At 41.1% G+C, this 19,402-nt stretch overlaps 1 protein-coding gene across 1 annotated transcript in view; it reads right to left on the reverse strand.

The window, feature by feature from the left end:
* AFG1L (AFG1 like ATPase) overlaps positions 1–18,267 on the reverse strand; it is a 223,618-nt gene extending 205,351 nt beyond the window's left edge. Inside the window, 1 exon segment of the mRNA XM_017878746.1 lies at positions 17,919–18,267. Coding sequence (XP_017734235.1) covers positions 17,919–18,057 — 139 coding nt within the window. The 5' untranslated portion in view covers positions 18,058–18,267.
* Between the last annotated feature and the right edge of the window lie 1,135 nt (positions 18,268–19,402).

Raw genomic sequence — 19,402 nt, forward strand, 5'->3', positions numbered from 1 at the left:
ATATAATATAATATATATATATAATGAAGCTTTGTTTCATACTTAAGGTTATTTTAATACTTGGGGTCAATATTTTTTGAGAATTCATCTCCAACTGCATACTCAAAATCAATAAAGATGTGGTATAATGTGCAGAAAACTTACAACTTATTAGTAAAGTGGCGTTGAGCTAGAAACATTCCATAAAAAATTTCCAACTCAAAAACACCCATGATTAAAGGAAAGAATTGAAGACATGAAAAATGACATATGTCTATACAAATGTAAGGTGTATCCAAAGTAAAGAAAACTATCCTTTTGGCTAAGTGTGGTAACTCATGACTGTAGGAGGCCAAGGAGGGAGTATCACTTGAGTACAGGAGTTCGAGACCAGCCTAGGCAATATGACAAGACCCTGTCTCTACAAAAAACTCAAAAATTAGCTGGGCAGGGGGGCATGCACCTATAGTCCCAGCTACTCAGCGGTGGGGACTAAAGTGCGAGGATCACTTCAGCTTGGGAGCTCAAGGCCACAGTGAGCCATGATCATATCACTGCACTCAGCCTGGATGACAGAGTGAAATCCTGTCTTAAAATAAAGTAAAATAAATACAAAATTTTAAAAAGAAAAAATAAAGAAAATTCATGAGGGACAACATTCTGGAAGGTAAAGAAAAAGAAAACTAACATTAATAAGTACCTACTTGGGTGGATCTGTTGAGCTCAGGAGTTCAAGACCAGCCTAGGCAACACGGCAAAACCCCATCTCTATAAAAAATACAAAAATTAATTGAGCATGGTGGCATGCACCTGTAGTCCCAGCGATTTGGGAGGCTGGGGTGGAAGGATCACCTGAACTCTGGAAGTTGAGGCTGCAGTGAACTGAGATGGTGTCACTGCACTCCAGGCTGGGCAACAGAGGCCCTGTCTCCAAAAAAAAGAGAAGTGCTTACTGTATAGCCAGTGCACAAATAGCACTTTCTGTATATTATCTTACTTCTCCAGAAAAACCTAAGTTAGGTATTATTATTCCTTATACATGAAGAAACTAAAATACCTTAAAAAGTTAAGTGAATGTCCAAGCCAGGATCTGAAGCTAAGTGACCCAAAACACCAGGATCTCCCTCTCACTCAAACAACCATAATACTATAAACTAATGAAGGCTGTGCTCCCATTTGTCACAGGCAGGTAACAGAAAATCAAAACACAAACCTCTTTCAGGCTGTCATATCTGAAGTACTCAAGCCTCCTAGAGCAACCAACAACCCACTCCTCCTGGGTCTCCATCCTCCTCAACCTTGCTAGAGCTTGGCCCTGCCTACACACTAAGGTCAACTGCCTCTACTAATAAGTGGCACTCTTCTAAAGCCTATCAGCAGCAGGAGCTTTTTCTATGAAAAGCCCAAAGCCAAAGTGTTGGAGGGAAGAAATTCCTTTTCCTTCCTTTATTTTTTTGAGGAGTTTCACTCTTTCATCGAGGCTGGAGTATGGTGGCACAATCTCCACTCACTGTAACCTCCGCCTTCTGATTTCAAGCGATTCTCCTGCCTCAGCCACCCGAGTAGCTGGGATTACAGGTGCCCGCCACCACGCCGGGCTAATTTTTGTATTTTTAGTAGAGACAGGGTTTCACCATGTTGGCCAGGCTGGTCTCAAACTCCTGACCTCGTGATCCGCCCACCTCGGCCTCCCAAAGTGCTGGGATTACAGATGTGAGCCACCACGCTGGCCAAGAAATTCCTTTTCATACACATCTAAAAGCCCTTACATTTTACATAACAGGCTCTTAAGAATTTTGATAATAACCAGGTTTATGTACACTTTGTTGAACTCCAAATATAAAATACTAATATATTTAGCACTAAATGAAGACGTAAATGACCTAGTCTTCAAATCTGAAGATGACACCAAATTAGGAAGCAAATCATGCTGGGTCACGATCACAATTCAAGAAGATGTTGATGTGCTACAAAAGTTGGATGAAACTACCAACATAAAATTTAACTAAGGTGCATTTAGGCTTAAAAACTTAATTATCCTAGCTGGGCTCAGTGGCTCACATCTGTAATCCCTGCACTTTGGGAGGCCGAAGCAGGTGGATCACCTGAGGTCAGGAGTTTGAGACCAGCCTGGCCAACACGATGAAACCCCATCTCTACTAAAAATACAAACATTATCCAGGCGTGGTGGCACATGCCTGTAATCGCAGCTCCTCAGGAGGCTGAGGCAGGAGAATCACTGGAACCCAGGAGGCATAGCTTGCAGTGAGCAGAGATCGTACCACTTTACTCAAGCCTGGGCAACAGAGCGAGACGCTGTCTCAAAAAAAAAAAAAAAAAAAAAAAAAAAAATTAAAAACATACATAAATAAATAAATACCTTAATTATCCTGGAAATAATCAGTTTTAAAAAGTATAAAATAGAGAGTTTAGTGAAGTAATAAATGGTTCAAAAATAATGATAAACTGTCTATAGTGTACAAAGCTCTGTGCCAGAAACTGCAAATACAATCAGTGGTGAGCTGGATGGATGCTGTTAGCTGCACTCAAAGCAGTGAAGCTGGGTGTGGTGGAGTGCATCTGTAATCCCAGCTACTCAGGAGGCTGAGGAGGGAGGCTCACTTGAGCCCAGGAGTTTAAGACCAGCCTGGGCAACATACCAACAAATCCATCTCAAATTAAAAAATAAATTAATTAATAAAATAAAATAAAAATGAAAACAAAACAAAAAAATAGGTAGACACAAATAAGTGGATAAACAGCTCTAATAAAGTGTGTGGTATGTCATAAGGGGAAGGGGTAGATGCTATAAGATCACAGGGTCAAAGCTAGTAATCTAGGTTAGGGAGTTTAGGAAGGGTACTCAGAGGAAATGATGTTTCAATTGAGATCAGAAGGGCAGACAGAAGTGTGCCATGGGAAGGGAGGGAAGGAAGGAGGGAGATGTACTAGCCTGAAAGAAGGCCCAGAAACACAACAGTGTGGAACGCTAAAGAAAACAGAACAAGTTCAGTTTGTCTGAGATGTAAAGTGAAAGGCAGAGAGAGGTAAGAGATGAATTACCGGAGGAGTACAAGGGAGCCAGGTGAGGCAGAGTCTTGCAATAATAAGCAGTTTGAATTTAACCCTAAAGGCCACAGGAGCCATTTAAAAGTTTTAAAGAATGTAGTGGCTTATGCCTTCTCTTAAGCCAAAAAGAAGGATACTGGAAACAGAGAAACACATTTTACTATCTTTATCTTTCAGCATACCATAGATAGCCAGTTGGAAAATACAATAGAAAAGAAAAGGATCCCACTCACAATAAGAATTCTAAGATAAAAATAATATTAACTTCTAGGCACAATGACACACTTGTCTGTACTTTCAGCTACTCAAGAGGTTTAAGTGGGAGGATTACTTCAGAGCCGAGGAGTTTGAGACCAGCCTGGGGCCAACATGACCAAACCCCATCTCCACTAAAAATACAAAAATTAGCCAGATGCGGTGGCACACACCTATACTCCCAGCTACTCTGGAGGCTGAGGCACGAGAATCACTCGAGCCTGGGAGGCGGAGGTTGCAGTGAGCTGAGATCACCCCACTGTACTCCAGCCTGGGCGACACAGCAAGACTCTGTCTCAAAAAAAAAAAAAAAAAAGAAGGTGAAAATACAACCCACGGGATGGGAGAAAATATTTGCAGATCACATCTCTGATAAGGAATCTATATCCAGAATATATAAGGAAATTTTACAATTCAACAATAAAAAGACAAATACAATTTTTAAAAGGAAAAAGGATTTAAGCAGACATTTCTCCAAAGATATATAAATGGTTAATAAACACATGAAATGATATCCAATATCATTAGTCATCTGGGAAATATAAATCAAAGTTAAATGAGATACCATTTCACATCCAGTAGGATCACAATGATAAGAAAGACAGACAATAACTAGTGTTAGAGAAGATGCAGAGAAATTAGAAACCTCATACACTGCTGACGGAAATGTAAATGGCGTAGGCTTGTTTGCTGTCTAGTATAATAATGTCTCCCCCCAGGTCAAAAGTTGGGAAGGCTTGTTTGCAACCCTTATAAAAGATGAGGTTTCCTAAGCTTGGGGTTCCTTAACCGTGACACAAACCTGCTGAGTATACATCACCCACCTGGACTGATCTCTGAATAGCCCCATGGGACTTGAGGAACAAGGGGAACTGAGGCACACATAAAGCTCACATTGCCTGCTAGTCCATGATAAAGTTCTTTATCTCTGATCCAGGAGTTCCATGTCTTTTGCCAACATCCATGAAACAGTAACAGGCTAAAGTGTTATCTTCCAAGCTGGGTAAAATCTCCTGAGAGTTGTTGACATCAAGAATTGTAATTGGCATGTAATCAACAAATAATAAAAAATTTTAAATTATTAATAAGATATTTTGTGTTCTTTTTTTCTATTAGGTCTTAAAGATTTAGTATTTGACATCTGCAACACATCTCAATTTGGAAGCTAAATTTTCATTGGAAATATTTAATTTGTATTTAGACTTCATAAAATCTACAGTTGAGAAAAAGTAGATTCACTTTCCCAAGATGTTCCAAGAATATTTAAAAGTCTTCCAATAGCTGAACAGTTTTCCAATAGCAGAATCAAGTATCCTTTTTAAATTTTATATTTAACTAAAATTAAATGAAATTAAAAATGTAGTTCCCCAGTCATATTACACATTTCAAGTGCTCAGTGTCCACATGTGGCTAATGGCGATGGTATCAAAGCTCAGGTCCAGTCAATCTTGAAAAAGAACAAAGTTGGAGGACTTATACAATCAGATATTAAAACTTATTATAAAGCTACAAAGTTAGGACTGTGTGATGCTGGTATAAGAATAGACCAATGGAATAAAACAGAAGCCCACACATACATGGTCACTTGATTTATGTTAAAAGCAGCACTGTGGTAGCCCAGAAAAAAAAGATGCTCTATATAAAAAATGTTGCTGCGTCAACTGGATATCCACGCAAAGAAAAATAAATCTTGACCCTAACCTAACATCATACACAAAAATGAATTCCAGAGGTATCATAGATCTAAACATGAAAGGTAAAACAATAAAGCTTCTAAAAGAACATATAAAAATACCTTCGTGACCTTGAGGTAAGCAAAGATTTCTTAAATAGGACACACACAAAAAGATCGCTAAATTGGACTACATTAAAATTTAGAACTTCTTGGCTGGGCGCAGTGACTCAAGCCTATAATCCCAGCACTTTGGGAGGCTGAGGCGGGCAGATCACCTGAGGTTAGGAGTTCGAGACCAGCATGGCCAACGTGATGAAACCCCCATCTCTACTAAAAACACAAAAAATTAGCTGGGCATGGTGGCGCACCCCTGTAGTCCCAGCTACTCAGGAGGGTGAGGCAGAAGAATCACTTGACCTGGGGAGGCAGAGTTTGCAGTGAGGCGAGGTTGTGCCACTGTATTCCAGCCTGGGTGACAGAGTGAGACTCTGTCTCAAAAATAAATAAATAAATAAATAATAAAATAAAATTTAGAACTTCTTCAGCTAGGCACAACCCTGTAGTCCCAGCTACTTGGAAGGCTAAGGTGGGAGGATCGCTTGAGCCCAGGAGTTTGAGGCTGCAGTGAGCTATGACTACATCACTGCACTCCGGCCTGGACGACAGGGCAAAACCCCATCTCTAAAAAAATTAAAATTAAATAAGTAAAATAAAATTTGGAGCTTCTGTTCATGAAAAGACTCCATTAGCAATGAAAATGCTAAATTGGACATAGTGGCTCGTGCCGGTAATCCCAACACTTTGAGAGGCCAAGGTGGGAGGATAGCTTGAGGCCAGGAGTCTAAGAACAACCTGGGCAACACAGAGAGATGCTGTCTCTATAAAAAATTTTAACAATTAGCTGGGTGTGGTGGCGCATGCCTGTCGTCCCAGTTACTTGGGAGGCTGAGGTGAGAGGACTGCTTGAGCCCAGGAGGTCCAGGCTGCAGTGAACCATGATTGTACCACTGCACTCCAGCCTGGATGACACAGAGAGATGTAATCTCAAAAAAACATTTTTTTAATGAAAAAGCTGGCCTTACACCACTTACAAGATAAGAGATAAATGAAAAAATAAAATTAAAAAGCAAGCTACAGACTGGGAGAAAATACTTGCAATCTATGTATCTGACAAAGGACTTACATCAAGATTATATAAAGAACTACAACTCATTAAGAAACAGACAATGTGCATGTCACAAAAGAGCCTATCCCAATGTCCAGTAAATATATAAAAAAGTATTTAACTTCAAAATGTATCAGGGAAAAGCAAAATAAAATCACAATGAGATATCAGTACACACTTATTAGAGTGACTAAAATCAAAAAGAATACCAGTTGTTGGTGAGGATGCATAGTAACTGAAATCTCACACACTGCTAATGGAAAGATACACTGATATAACCATTTCAGAAAACTGGCCTTGTCTACTAAACCTGAACATATGTATAAAACATGATCCAGCAATTCTATTATGTGGTATCTGCCCAATAGAAAGCATACATATATGCACCAAAGATATGTACAAACATATTCATAGCAGTACTATAGGCCTGGGCAATAGGGTGAGACCCCATCTCTACAAAAAATACAAAAATTAGCCAGGCGTTGTGGTGCTCGCCTGTAGTCTCAGTTACTCAGGAGACTGAGGTGGGAGGATCACTTGAACCTGGGAGGTTTAGGTGGCAGTGAGCTGTGATCGCACCACTGTACTCCAGCCTGGGCGACTGGGCAAAACCCTGTTTCCAAAAAAAAAAGAAAAAAGAGGAAAGAAAAAAGAAAAATTAAAGTTAACAGCAGTTGTCTTTTCTGTATTTTCTACTGTAAACATGATGTAGTATTTTTATAATTAAAAGTAATTTACTTTTAGGCCATGTGCAGTGGCTCACGCCTGTAATCCTAGCACTTTGGGAGGCCAAGTTGCGCAGATCATGACGTCAGGAGTTCTAGACCAGCCTGGCCAACATTGTGAAACCCTGTCTCTACTCCAAATGCAAAAGTTAGCCAGGCATGGTAGCATGTGCCTGTAATCCCAGCTACTCAGGAGACTGAGGCAGGAGAATCTCTTGAACCCAGGAAACAGAGGTTGCAGTGAGCTGAGATCACACCATTGCACTCCAGCCTGTGTGACAGAGCAAGACTCTATCTCAAAAAAGAAAGAAAGAAAAAAAAAGTAATTTATTTTTAAATAGAAAAAATATTAAATCAAATACAAACAGGAGAGACCTGTTTTAATAACTCTAAGAGTTGCAAGTAATATATGAATGTGACCTGACCACCAAAAGTTAATGCAACAGGACACAGAAAAGGTAACCTACAACAGGGCTCTAGGCTGACCGTATTTGAAGGAATATATTGTGATATGGGGGTCACATTTTCAGAGTGTCATTCAGAAAGTAGATAGTAATCTCAAAAAGGGAAAGAGTTCAAGGATCTAGAAACTATGTTGTAAGACTTGACGGAGAGCACAAAAGACTGCTGCTGACATTAACAAGACATTTAGCATACAGCATCCCAACATCCTGCATGTAGCATATGGATGGCAGCAAGAAGTGCTTGGGAAATGAGTGAATGAATGGGAGAAATACAATAAGCCTTTAATGTTTTAAAGGTGATTAAATGGAATTGAGACAAGGTGGCACCCAATAATTTGATAAATAATGAGTAAATGAGTAAATAAATGAATGAAATATTATCAGTCTTGATATGTTAAAAGAACGGTCACACATGGAATCAGTATTAGTGTTGTATACACTGCACCTGAGGAAAAATTCAAGCTGAATGGGGAGAAGTTACATAAATGCTCAAATTTCATCCTACTTAAGAGTTTTCTCAAAATTAAGGCTATCCAAAAATCAATAGGATGCCTCAAAAAGAAGCAGTTAAGGCAGAAGCTACATGTCTAACATTGTTTGACTATATGGCCCAGAGGCCCTCTGTAGCGCTAATACTCTATGCTTCTATGAAATGCCATCTTGAGGATGGACACAGTGGCTCACATTTGTAATCCTAGCCTTTTGGGAGGATGAGGTGGGTAGATAATCTGAGGTCAGGAGTTCAAGGCTAGCCTGGCCAATATGGCAAAACCCCATCTCTACTAAAAATACAAAAATTAGCCAGGTGTGGTGACAGGTGCCTGTAGTCCCAGCTACTCAAGAGGCTGATGCAGGAGAATCACTTGAACCTGGGAGGCAGAGGATACAGTAAGCCAAGATCGCACCACTGTACTCCAGCCTGGGCAATAGAGCACAACTCTCAAAAAAAAAAAAAAAGTCATCTTTAGATCTTGCTGTCCAACAAATAATTCACAATCACCAATCACTCCAGTTCCTTTTGAAACCAGTATCCATTTCTTACTAAATGAAGACAGTTTACCTGCATAGTATAAATCAAATTTCAACAGCTTTCTTTGAAACATAATGGCAAAAGAAGTACTTCATAGCCTGATATGGTAGCTCACAACTGTAATCCCAGCAATTTGGGAAGCTGAGGCGGGCACACTACTTGAGCCCAGAAGTTCGAGACCAGCCTGGGCAATATGCCGAAGCCCTGCCTCTACCCCCGCCCAAAAAAATTATAAAGTAGATTTAGAGGTTCAAGAAAAAAAATACAAAAATTAGCCGGGCATAGTGGTGGTGGCTTGTGCCTGTGGTCCCAGCTACTCGAGAGGCTGTCAGGAGGCTCACAAGAGCCCAGAAGGTTGAGGCTGCAGTGAGCCGTGATCATGCCACTGCACTCCAGTCTGGGTAACAGAGCAAGACTCTGTCTCAAAAAAGAGGTAATTCATAATTTCTAAGAACCTCTAGGTGTTCAGAGTATCCAGAGGAAAGGTAGTGAAGTCCAGGAGAACAAAAACCATCCCTGGTTATCTACAGCGGCCCTTTGCACAATCTCAGAAAAATCAAAACTGCATTTTCTGGAATTCAAAGCACTGAATTCAGACTAGGCCCTTGGCCATTGTTAATATAATGAGCCTCTCCAGAATTAAAATGGCTCTAGAAATTCTGTATAAAGTTGAGTTCATTCCATTTCTACTCACTGACTAGAATCCACCACCTCTGGCATGTCATGGTTAATATTTCAATTACATACATTCATGTAACATTTCTGATAGTTTTCAAAAGACTTTCTCACATAATAACCTATTTGAGTCTCATAAATGACCTGCAAGGAAGGTAGAATTAGGAAAATGAATCTCATTCTACAGATGAGAAATGGAAATACCAAATCAAATGATTGATCCAGTACTGCAGAATGAAACAAAAATCGCAATCTAGTCTTTTCCAGACCAGGTTTTATTAGTCATCTGGTATCCCATATGTTCACCATTCCTAAAACAGAACTGATCAAAATGCTTCAAAGTAACAGTTATGGAATAAAGGAGCTTTACTTCTTCACAAAGAGAAAGAAGACGATTGCCAAAAAGAACACATGCTTAGTTAAATGAAATCAAAACTATATAAGGAATTCAGATTTCCAGTTTAAAATGTTTATCCAACTGCTCTGAGAAAAATGCACAATCAGGAAAAGCACTTTAATATTTCTAAAGGACTGGATTAAAATTTCAGCTGTAAACTTCATTACTGTAATTAGATTTTTAATGCATATTTATTAAACATCCATTTAAATACTGTGTTCACAATTATTCATGAGTTATTTGTACATTTGTGTTGATTTTAACAAACTGTAAACAGTGGCCACTGACCAGAAATGTTCTCCTGAAATGACAGAAGCCCATACTAAGGTCACTGGCAGCCCATTTTATGCTCTATTATGTTCTAATTATACCCAAAAGATAAATATTCAGTTGCTTTTTTGAAAACTGCAGTGGTCATCAATGACCCAAAAAGTCAGACTTACCATTGACATTAAAGACCTATGTTTCATTCTGTGATGAATAAACAAAGTACAGGACAGAAGAAAATCAAATCTTAATTAAACTCTTTCTTTAGAAAAACAACATAAGCCATCATCAAGGAATGCATTGCAAGATGATTTACTTTATTTATAAAAGGCTGAGTTAGGGGCTTTAAAAGGGTGCTTTTGATTTAAATAGAAAAATTATGAAAATTAAAACTAAATGCTTTCTGGTTATCATTCTTTTCCTTCAGAAGCTAGTTAATCTTAAATGTGCCAATGTGTATAACTTTACAAAAGGAAAAAAATAGTAGTTTAAATGTCATGATAACAAATCAGTAAAATAATGCCTAAAAATCTGAATAAAGCTATTCTGAGGCATGGCCCAGCATACTGAGTAACTCCTTAATATTCACCCTGCTCACATACTATTTAATAAAGACATCTAAGGGATCTAATTTTTTTCAAAAGATTTTTAAACCCATTCATTTGTTATGTTAGTTTAAATTTTATACACACACACATGTAAATGAGAATTTCAAAATGGAATCCATAGGAGTTGCATTTAAATTATATTATGAAGAAATGGAAGAATGAATTACATGTTCAGGCTTAAAAACTTGTTGAAAACTGCCACCTAGTCAAGAGTATGGATAGATAACATGTTGATAGAGTAGCTTCTGGGATGGGAGCAATGAAGAGAAGAAATAAGAAGGATAAGCAGGATGGTAAAAGGAGATTATGAAAGAGATTCTGGAGATTAAAGTATCAGGTATCTCCAGGCAAGGAGTAGAAATGGTCCTCAATAGAGAACCTTGAGCAAGGGAAGCAAAAGACAGCAGGAAGAGCTAGCATCCATAACGCTTTTAGGAGAGAAGATAGAGCTAGGTGGGGTAGAGCACACCTGAAGTCTACTACTGGAGACTGGGGTTGTAGGATCACTTGAGCTCAAATTAGAGACCAGGCTGGGCATGGTGGCTCATGCCTGTAATCCTAACACTTTGGTAGGAGAAAAGCTTGAGCCCAGGAGTCCAGATCAGTGCAAGCAACATAGTGAGACTGTGTCTCTAATTTAAAAAAGAAAAGAAAAAAAAGGCCAGGCATGGTGGCTCACACCTGTAATCCCAACACTTTGTAAGGCAGATCACTTTAGATCAGGAGCTCGAGACCAGCCTGGCCAACATGGCAAAACCCATCTCTACTAAAAGTACAAAAATTAGCCGGGTGTGGCAGCTCACACCTGTAATCCCAGCTACTCAGGAGGCTGAAGCACAAGAATCACGTGAACCTGGGAGACGGAGGTTGCAGTGGGTGACAGAGCAAAACTCCAATTTCCAGAGTCAAGGAAACTTATCTTTTGAGCTACTGACAGCTTTTAACAATTAAGTATACTCCTGTAAACAAAATTTGGAGCACAATTTTTTCTCTCTACCTGATTTCTCCAGAACTTGAAAACAATTAGTGAGTATCTTAACTTACGGCAATAGTTATTTGCTTAAGTGCAATAATAATCTGTTTTCATTTGTAACAGGGCACAATTGGAGAAACTGGTTATTTTACCAAGGTTTTGACTGAAGTGGTGTGCTTTCCTTTAAGGAATCAAACTTGACCTACAGAGCCAATAAAAGCTCCTTTGGAAACTGGCCTCATATCTTGTCTACACAGTCCCTACACAGGGTTCCTGATCTGTAGTAAGTAAATAAGTATTAAGTACAGGCCCAGGAGCCCCAAGTTATCTTGGAACCTCAAGAGAAGAGGTATTTACTCAACTCATAGGTATTTGAGGGTACAAACCCATGGCTGGGCTCAGCTTTTATAAAAAAAAAGTCTTATCTGAGATTCCTTCTATGGAACAGAGTTCCATCAAAGCCAATTTTAAAAGCCTATGTGAAAATATTTATTTTCCTGTACTTCATACAAATATCAGGCCAAGTATAATAAAGCAAATCGGTCTTACCATGATCTGTCTTTAGTAAAATGGGAGACTAGAGAGAAAATCATGTTTCAAGACCTATGGTATAATATGGTTATTAAATTCTTGTCTAGGGCTGGGAGTGATGGCTCACGCCTGTAATTCCAGCACTTTGGGAGGCCAAGGTGGACAGATCACCTGCAAGGGTTTGAGACCAGCCTGGCCAACATGGTGAAACCCTGTCTCTACCAAAAATACAAAAATTAGCAGGGCATGGTGGTGGCATCTGAAATCCCAGCTACTCAGGAGGCTGAGGCAGGAGAGTCACTTGAACCTGGGAGAGGGAGGTTGCAGTGAGCTGAGATCATGCCAATTGCACTCCAGCCTGGGCAACAGAACAAGATTCTGTCTCAAAAACAAAAATATATATAGTCTCATCAGTTGTTTTTAAGTTTTTTCTGCAATTTAGACTGATTCTGCTCATTCTTATAAATCAATCAGTGATCTCTGGTTGCTGCTCAGAAGAAACAAGAGGGATGGGTAATGTAAAAATCTGGATCAATATGCTAATCTTGGGCACATACTGGAATCAGCTAGCAACTCCACATCAGCTTGGTTCCAATAGTTGCCCAGTTCATGGAAAGCCTTCTAAGTTCCTTTACTTGGGATTATTTTATTTATTTTACCTGACTGTTATGGAATATATTGCTACTGTACTCTTTGTGAAGGAATGCAGGATAAGCTTACTCAATGTTCTCTTAAATTGAACAGTTATTAATCTTCCAGATATCACCTTTTGTCAGAACTCAAAAGTTATGAGTGGCCCTCGCCATATCGACGCTTTCTGACTGAGCTCCTCTCTACCCTGAATACAAGAGACCCTAATAGTTAGGCAGGAATAGCATTGCCCCTATTCAGCCTCAAGAAGTTGCAGAAGATGGATCTTTGTTTCTCTTCAACCCTTAGGATTAAGGGTTTCCTTGTAAAAGGGAGTGGGGGAAATGTCAGAGGCGTTTGAACTCGAGCAACTCCATTTTGAAGAAGGGCTGGGTAAAATAAGTCTGAGACTTGGTGGGCTGCATTCCCAGGAGGCTAAGGCATTATTAGTCACCGGATGAGACAGGAGGTTGGCACAAGAAAAAGGTCAAAAAGACCTTGCTGATAAAACAACTTGCAGTAAAGAAGCCAGGCAAAACCAAGATGGTGATGAGCGTGACCTCTGGTTGGCGTCACTGCTACAATCCCGCCAGCACCACGACAGTTTACAAATGCCTGGCAATGTCAGGAAGTTACCCTATATGGTCTAAAAAAAGGACGCATGAATAATCCACCCCTGGTTTAGCATATAATCAAGAAATAACCATAACAACGGACAATCAGCAGCCCTTGGGGCTTCTCTGTCTATGGGGTAGCCATTCTTTCATTCTTTTACTTTCTTAATAAATTTGCTTTCACTTAAAAAAAAAGAAGTAAATAAATAAACCCCACAAAATTCAAGACCAGCCCAGGCAACAGAGTGAGACTTGGTCTTAAAAAAAAAAGAAAGAAAGAAAACAAGTGTTGAATATACTCAGCCAGAAGTGGAATGACTTTTTTTTTTTTTTGAGACTGAGTTTCAATCTTGTCACCCAGGCTGGAGTGCAATGGAGGTGGTCTCGGCTTACTGCAACTTCCACCTCCAAGGTTCAAGCGATTCTCCTGCCTCAGCCTCCCAAGTAACTGTAATTACGGGCATGCGCCACCACACCTGGCTAATTTTGTATTTTTAGTAGAGACAGGGTTTCACCATGTTGGCCAGACTGGTCTCGAACTCCTGACCTCAGGTGATCCACCAGCCTCAGCCTCCCAAAGTGCTGGGATTACAGGCATGAGCCACTGTGCCTGGCCAAGTATGTTAATTCTATCAAAGAAGTGTCTCTGAATTCCCTCCCTCTGCTGCCCTGCTCTCCTTCACCACAGCAGTAATTCAGCCCCTAAACCACTCCCTAACACTCTATCTACTTCAACTTCCTCCTAAATAATCACCCAGCTTCCAGTATTCTCCCATCCAGGCATTTCTGATCTGTTTGAAGAACAATCATGCTAAAACAGATCTGATCACTTCTATTCCTGAGAAACTTCCACTAGTGTCCCACTGAGCTTAGACATCTTAACATACTGTAAGAGACTCTTCTCAACCAGATCAGCCCACCTTTACAGCTTCATCTCTAGCTGCTCTCTCAGAGACCATAAAACAATAAGGGCCATGTACAGCTCACATCCATACTTTTGCTAGAAATAAAAAATCTGGCCAGACGCAGTGGCTCACACCTGTAATCCCAACACTTTGGGAGGCCGAGATGGGCGGCTCACCTGAAGTCAGTAGTTTGAGACCAGCCTGACCAACATGTTGAAACCCCCTCTCTACTAAAAATACGAAAATTAGTCAGGTGTGGTGGCGGACACCTGTAATTCCAGCTACTCAGGAGGCTGAGGCAGGAGAATCACTGGAACCTGGGAGGCAGAGGTTGCAGTGAGCCGAGATCACGCCATTGCACTACAGCCTGGGTGACACAGCAAGACTCTGTCTCAAAAAAAAAAAAAATTCTTCCCCTCTCCAAGCAGAGCTGCTTCCTCCTCTGTAGTCTTAGAACACTTTAAACAGGCTTAGATCATGGTACAATATGTATTAATGTTCATTGTTACATTAAAAAACTATTATAAATAGCAGTTAAGTTTGTGACTCTGAAGCAAAAACACCTGGGTTTAAAATCCAAGTTGGGGGCAACCCCCTCGGGTCCCCTTCTACACTGTGGAAGCTTTATTCTTTTGCTCTTTGCAATAAATCTTGCTGCTGCTCACTTTAAAAAAAAAAAGAAAAGAAAAAAAAAATCCAACTTGGGTGACCATCCCTATTTATTCATCTATAAAATAAAGACAACAATTTTTATAGGGTTTTATGGAGATTAAATTATGAAACAGAAACTGCTAGCAAAATGCCTAGAACACAGAAGGGGCTCATCAAATGCTGGCTACCATAATATCATCTGCCTTTCAACGCTATGGGCTATTCGAGGGCTGGAATTCAAGGGCTGGAACTCAGTTTCATTCACTTTTCCTTCTTTTTTTTTTTTTTTTTTTGAGACAGGGTCTCATTTTGTCACCCAGCCTGGAGTGCAGTGACACCATCTCTCTCAGCTCACTGCAGCCTCGACTTCCTGGGCTCAAGTGATCCTCCCACCTCAGCCTCCCAAATAGCTGGGACTACAGGCGTGCACCACCACACCCGGCTAAGTTTTGTATGTTTTTAGAGAGGGGGTTTTGCCATGTTGCCCAGGCTGGTCTCACACTCCTTAGCTCAAGTGATCCTCCCCGCTCAGAATCCCAGTGCCCAGATTGCAGGCGAGAGCCACCATGCCCAGCCACATTACACTGTACTAAATAGTAGACTTCAAAAGATGAAAAATGAAGATAAAATAGAAATGTAAACAATAAATTACCCCCCAAAAAAATCAGGAAAGGGCCGGGCGTGGTGGCTCACACCTGTAATCCCAGCACTTTTGGAGGCCGAGGCGGTGGATCACGAGGTCAGGAAATCGAGATCATCCTGGCTAACACGGTGAAACCCCATCTCTACTAAAAATACAAAAAATTAGCCAGGCATGGTGGCAGGCGCCTGTGGTCCCAGCTACTCAGGAGGCTGAGGCAGGAGAATGGCGTGAACGCGGGAGGCAGAGCTTGCAGTGAGCCAAGATCGCGCCACTGCACTCCAGCCTGGGCGACAGAGCGAGACTCCATCCCAAAAAAAATAATAAAATAAATAAAAAATAAAATCAGGAAAGGGATAGAAAATAGATTTGTAAATCAGACTCTGAATACTGAACAAAATTTCAACTAAAATTTTCCTTTTATTTAAAGATGGAGGCAGGGTGCTGTGGCTCACGCCTGTAATCCCAGGACTTTGGGGGACCAAGGCTGGTGGATCACCTGAGGTCAGGAGTTTGAGACCAGCCTGGTCAACATGGTGAGACCCCGTCTCTACTAAAAATACAAAAATTAACCAGTGGTGGTGGACATCTGTGATCTGAGATGCCCACCCAGACTGAGGCAGGGAGAATTGCTTGAATCCAGGAGGTGGAGGTTGCAGTGAGCCGAGATCATGCCACTGCACTCCAGTCTAGGAGACAGAGCAAGGCTTCATCTCAAAAAAAAAAAGAAAAAAAAAAAAATATATATATATATACAAAATAAAAATAAAGAGGGGAAGGGAGCATCCTTAGATACAATTAAATGGACCTCTAACCTAACTGCATTTTCACCTAATCGTCACACCCAGAACTGGCTAAATTTTGTATATTCCAGAAAATATGAGTACAGATTAATATAGCACAGCCTTTACTTGAATTCAGAAGTTCTGACACTTACTAGCCATATATCTTCAGCAACCTTGGATTCGTGATCTCCAAATGAGGATAATGAGGAATAATAAGATAATGTACGCAGAATGTACTTAGCATATTGTATGACACGGAATAAGCATTCAGTGAATTTTATATGTTATAATGATGCTCCTTAAATCTTAATGTTCATAAATCATGGTATATACATAGAATGGAATACTATTTTTAAAACTTAAAACACAAGGCAGTTCTATTAATATGAAATTGATATGGTATTGATATGGAATGATCTCCAAGCTACTAAATTTAAAAAGAAATTAACAATTAACAGAATTAACTGCTGTATACACAAAACAATGTGTACAGCATGTTACTACTTCTATTTTTTTTAATACGGTTATCTCTATATGTATATGCTTGTACATACACAGAATGTATCTGGAAGAATACATAAGAAACTAGTATCAGAGATTGCCTCTGAGGAGAAAAACTAAGCAGCTAAGGGATAGGGATAGAAGAAAGCCTTACATTTTGCCATATTCTTTCTTGCACCTGTTGAAATTTATACCATTTGCTTTTATTGACTACCAAAATGAAAATAAAATTCATATTATAATCCACAGCTTACACTACCAGAATATTCCATTATACATTTATTTATTTATTTATTTATTTATTTATTTATTTATAATGACTACTCCAGCAGATCAGGGGTACCCCTTAGGCAGTGTGTGGAGCCTATTCCATTATACTAAGTGCATTATGCTAATCTTTCCATAAAAACGTAAGGTGATGTAATCAAAGTTCTAGTATTAATTTCAACTGCACTAATGATAAGGGTCAAAGATTGTCATATTTTTAGCTAAATTAATCAATAAGAATCTATTTATTAAGGTATATACTTTATTAAGGTCATCCATCTATTAAGGTATATTACAGGGGTTGCTTGAATTTGAGAAAAAGGAAAACAAGTATGTGGATCAGGGAGACAACGAGAATAATTTCATTCATTCATTCAAAAATCATATTTGCATATCAGGTACCAATCATTGCGCTAAGTGCTTAGGAAACAATGACACAATGTCCTTGCCTTTGAAAAACGTGCAGTTTAGTGCGAGTATACGAATAGAGCAGTAAAACTGGCACTCTTGACTTGGTTACTCAGAATATACATTCATTCATTCACGAACATATAACAAATGAATGAAGGAAGCCAGGAAGAAGGAAAGCCCGGTGACAAAATAATTCCACTGAACCCTCTAGTGACTTTAAAAGAACACCAAGAATCGATCCCTAAATCTGAGAATACATGTGGACCTTCTTTCCCAGAATCACGAGACAGCAGGGCCTGCAGAGGTCCCAGGCGCGGCTCTTCCTCCAGTGCCCGTAAGTCACCAGCCCTGAGAGCCCGGAAAAAGCAGAGGGTAGGGGTCCCCAAGCCCCAACCCCACACCTGCATCACTTCAAGCCAGGCACTCCCACTGGGCTCAGGTCTCTAAACGTCCCGGAGGGAAGAAACTCTGAGTCGACCTCTGACCCTCAAAATGAAAGTCACTCAGGGTCATTTCCCTCAGTGCTCAGGGCTCATTCACAGACACTATAAAAGGTCAAGAGAAATGGAAACACCTCTCGAGGAGCCCTTAGCTTCGTGAAAGCAGGAGACACCTGGGGTAGATCGGACAGGGAGGGTGACCCCAGAGGCTTCTCCAGTAATATGCAGTCGGCTCGGACTACTCATGGCACAGTCACTGACCTTTCCAAAGGGGCTTCCCAGGGGCGGTGGCCAGAGGAGCGAGAGCGGCGGCCCGGGCCCCGCACCCAACACATCTCCCTCTCAGCGGGCTCTGTGCTAAGGGACGCAAGGTAACCAAGAGCGACCAGGAGGCCGCCATCTTGAACTCCGTACGAGGAGAGGAAGAGGAAAACTTTATTGAAACCCAAGAGAGACGGTGGCAAAGTCAAATCCCGCCGTGCACGCTGAAGGCTCCACCCGACAGAACCAAGGGAGCAGTTAGGGAACGTGACCTCCAGTAGCCAGATAGGCAGGCTGCACTCCCGTGCCCTCCAGTCCTTCCGGACGCTGCCAGCCGGGACTACGACTCCCAGCATGCAGTGGGGCGGGGCGGAACGGAACGGGCAGCTCCAGTCTGGGCAGCCGCAGGGAGGGGGATTCTCCGCCTGGCGCTGGCGGCCTAGGAACCCGAAGTTTTCAAGGAATTGGGAAGTGATTATGACGGGTGGGCAGGTAACCACTCTTGAGCCTTTTAAGTTAGCTCACATGACCGAGATTCCGAAACCTGAATAAAATGGAGGTGACCCAGTGGGCCCTCGGGTTTTAACGCAATAGTGATGTCACTTCGTCACACCTCCTTAAATGGTAGGCCCATTTTTTATTTTACCTCCAGCGTCCAACTCATCTTTGACGAGTACCTGAAATGTGTGCGTACCGTTTTCCCTTTTCGTATTTGAGTAATATAAATGGTACGCACTCAAATGTTTTGAAAGAATGTATAAGTGGCATGGGAAAACCAAGGGCCTAAGAAGGACTGTTGGTGGACGGAGAAGTAATGGGACACTGTATCCGAAGGGTAACTTCTCATTGATCAGCCCTAATTTGATTAAACGATACATGCTTTGAGATACTATAATAAGCGAATTAGGAGTACAAATTGCTGTCCAGAAGAGGCTGGCAATCCAGTAAGCAAGATGAATTCCAGAAAAGATAATACAGGCCGGGCTAGGTGGCTCATGCCTGGGAAGCCAAGGCAGGAGAATTGCTTCAGCCCGCGAGTTTGAGACCAGTCTGGGCAACATAGCGAGATCTTGTCTCTGCAAAAAAAAACAAAAATTAACTGGGCATGGTGGCCTGCGCCCTGTCGTCCTAGTTACCAGGGAGGCCGAGGTGGGGGTGCGTCCCGGAGGTGGAGGCTGCAGTGAGCTGGGATTGTGCCACTGCACTCCTGCCTGGGAGACAGAGTGAGTCCCTTCTCAAAAAAAAAAAAAAAAAAAAAAAAAGAGAGAGAGAGAAAGCCGGGCGCGGTGGCTCACGCCTGTAATTCTAGCATTTTAGGAGGCTGAGCCAGGCGTATCAACTGAGGTCAGGAGTTAAAGACCAGCCTGGCCAACATGGTGAAACCCCGTCCCTACTAAAATACAAAAATTAGCCGGCATGATGGCGGGTGCCTGTAATCCCAGCTACTTGGGAGGCTGAGGCAGGGAGAATCGCTTGAATCCGGG

The sequence above is a fragment of the Rhinopithecus bieti genome, unplaced genomic scaffold (assembly GCF_001698545.2).
Source record: "Rhinopithecus bieti isolate Rb0 unplaced genomic scaffold, ASM169854v2 scaffold_11508, whole genome shotgun sequence".
Classification (NCBI taxonomy): Eukaryota; Metazoa; Chordata; class Mammalia; order Primates; family Cercopithecidae; genus Rhinopithecus; species Rhinopithecus bieti.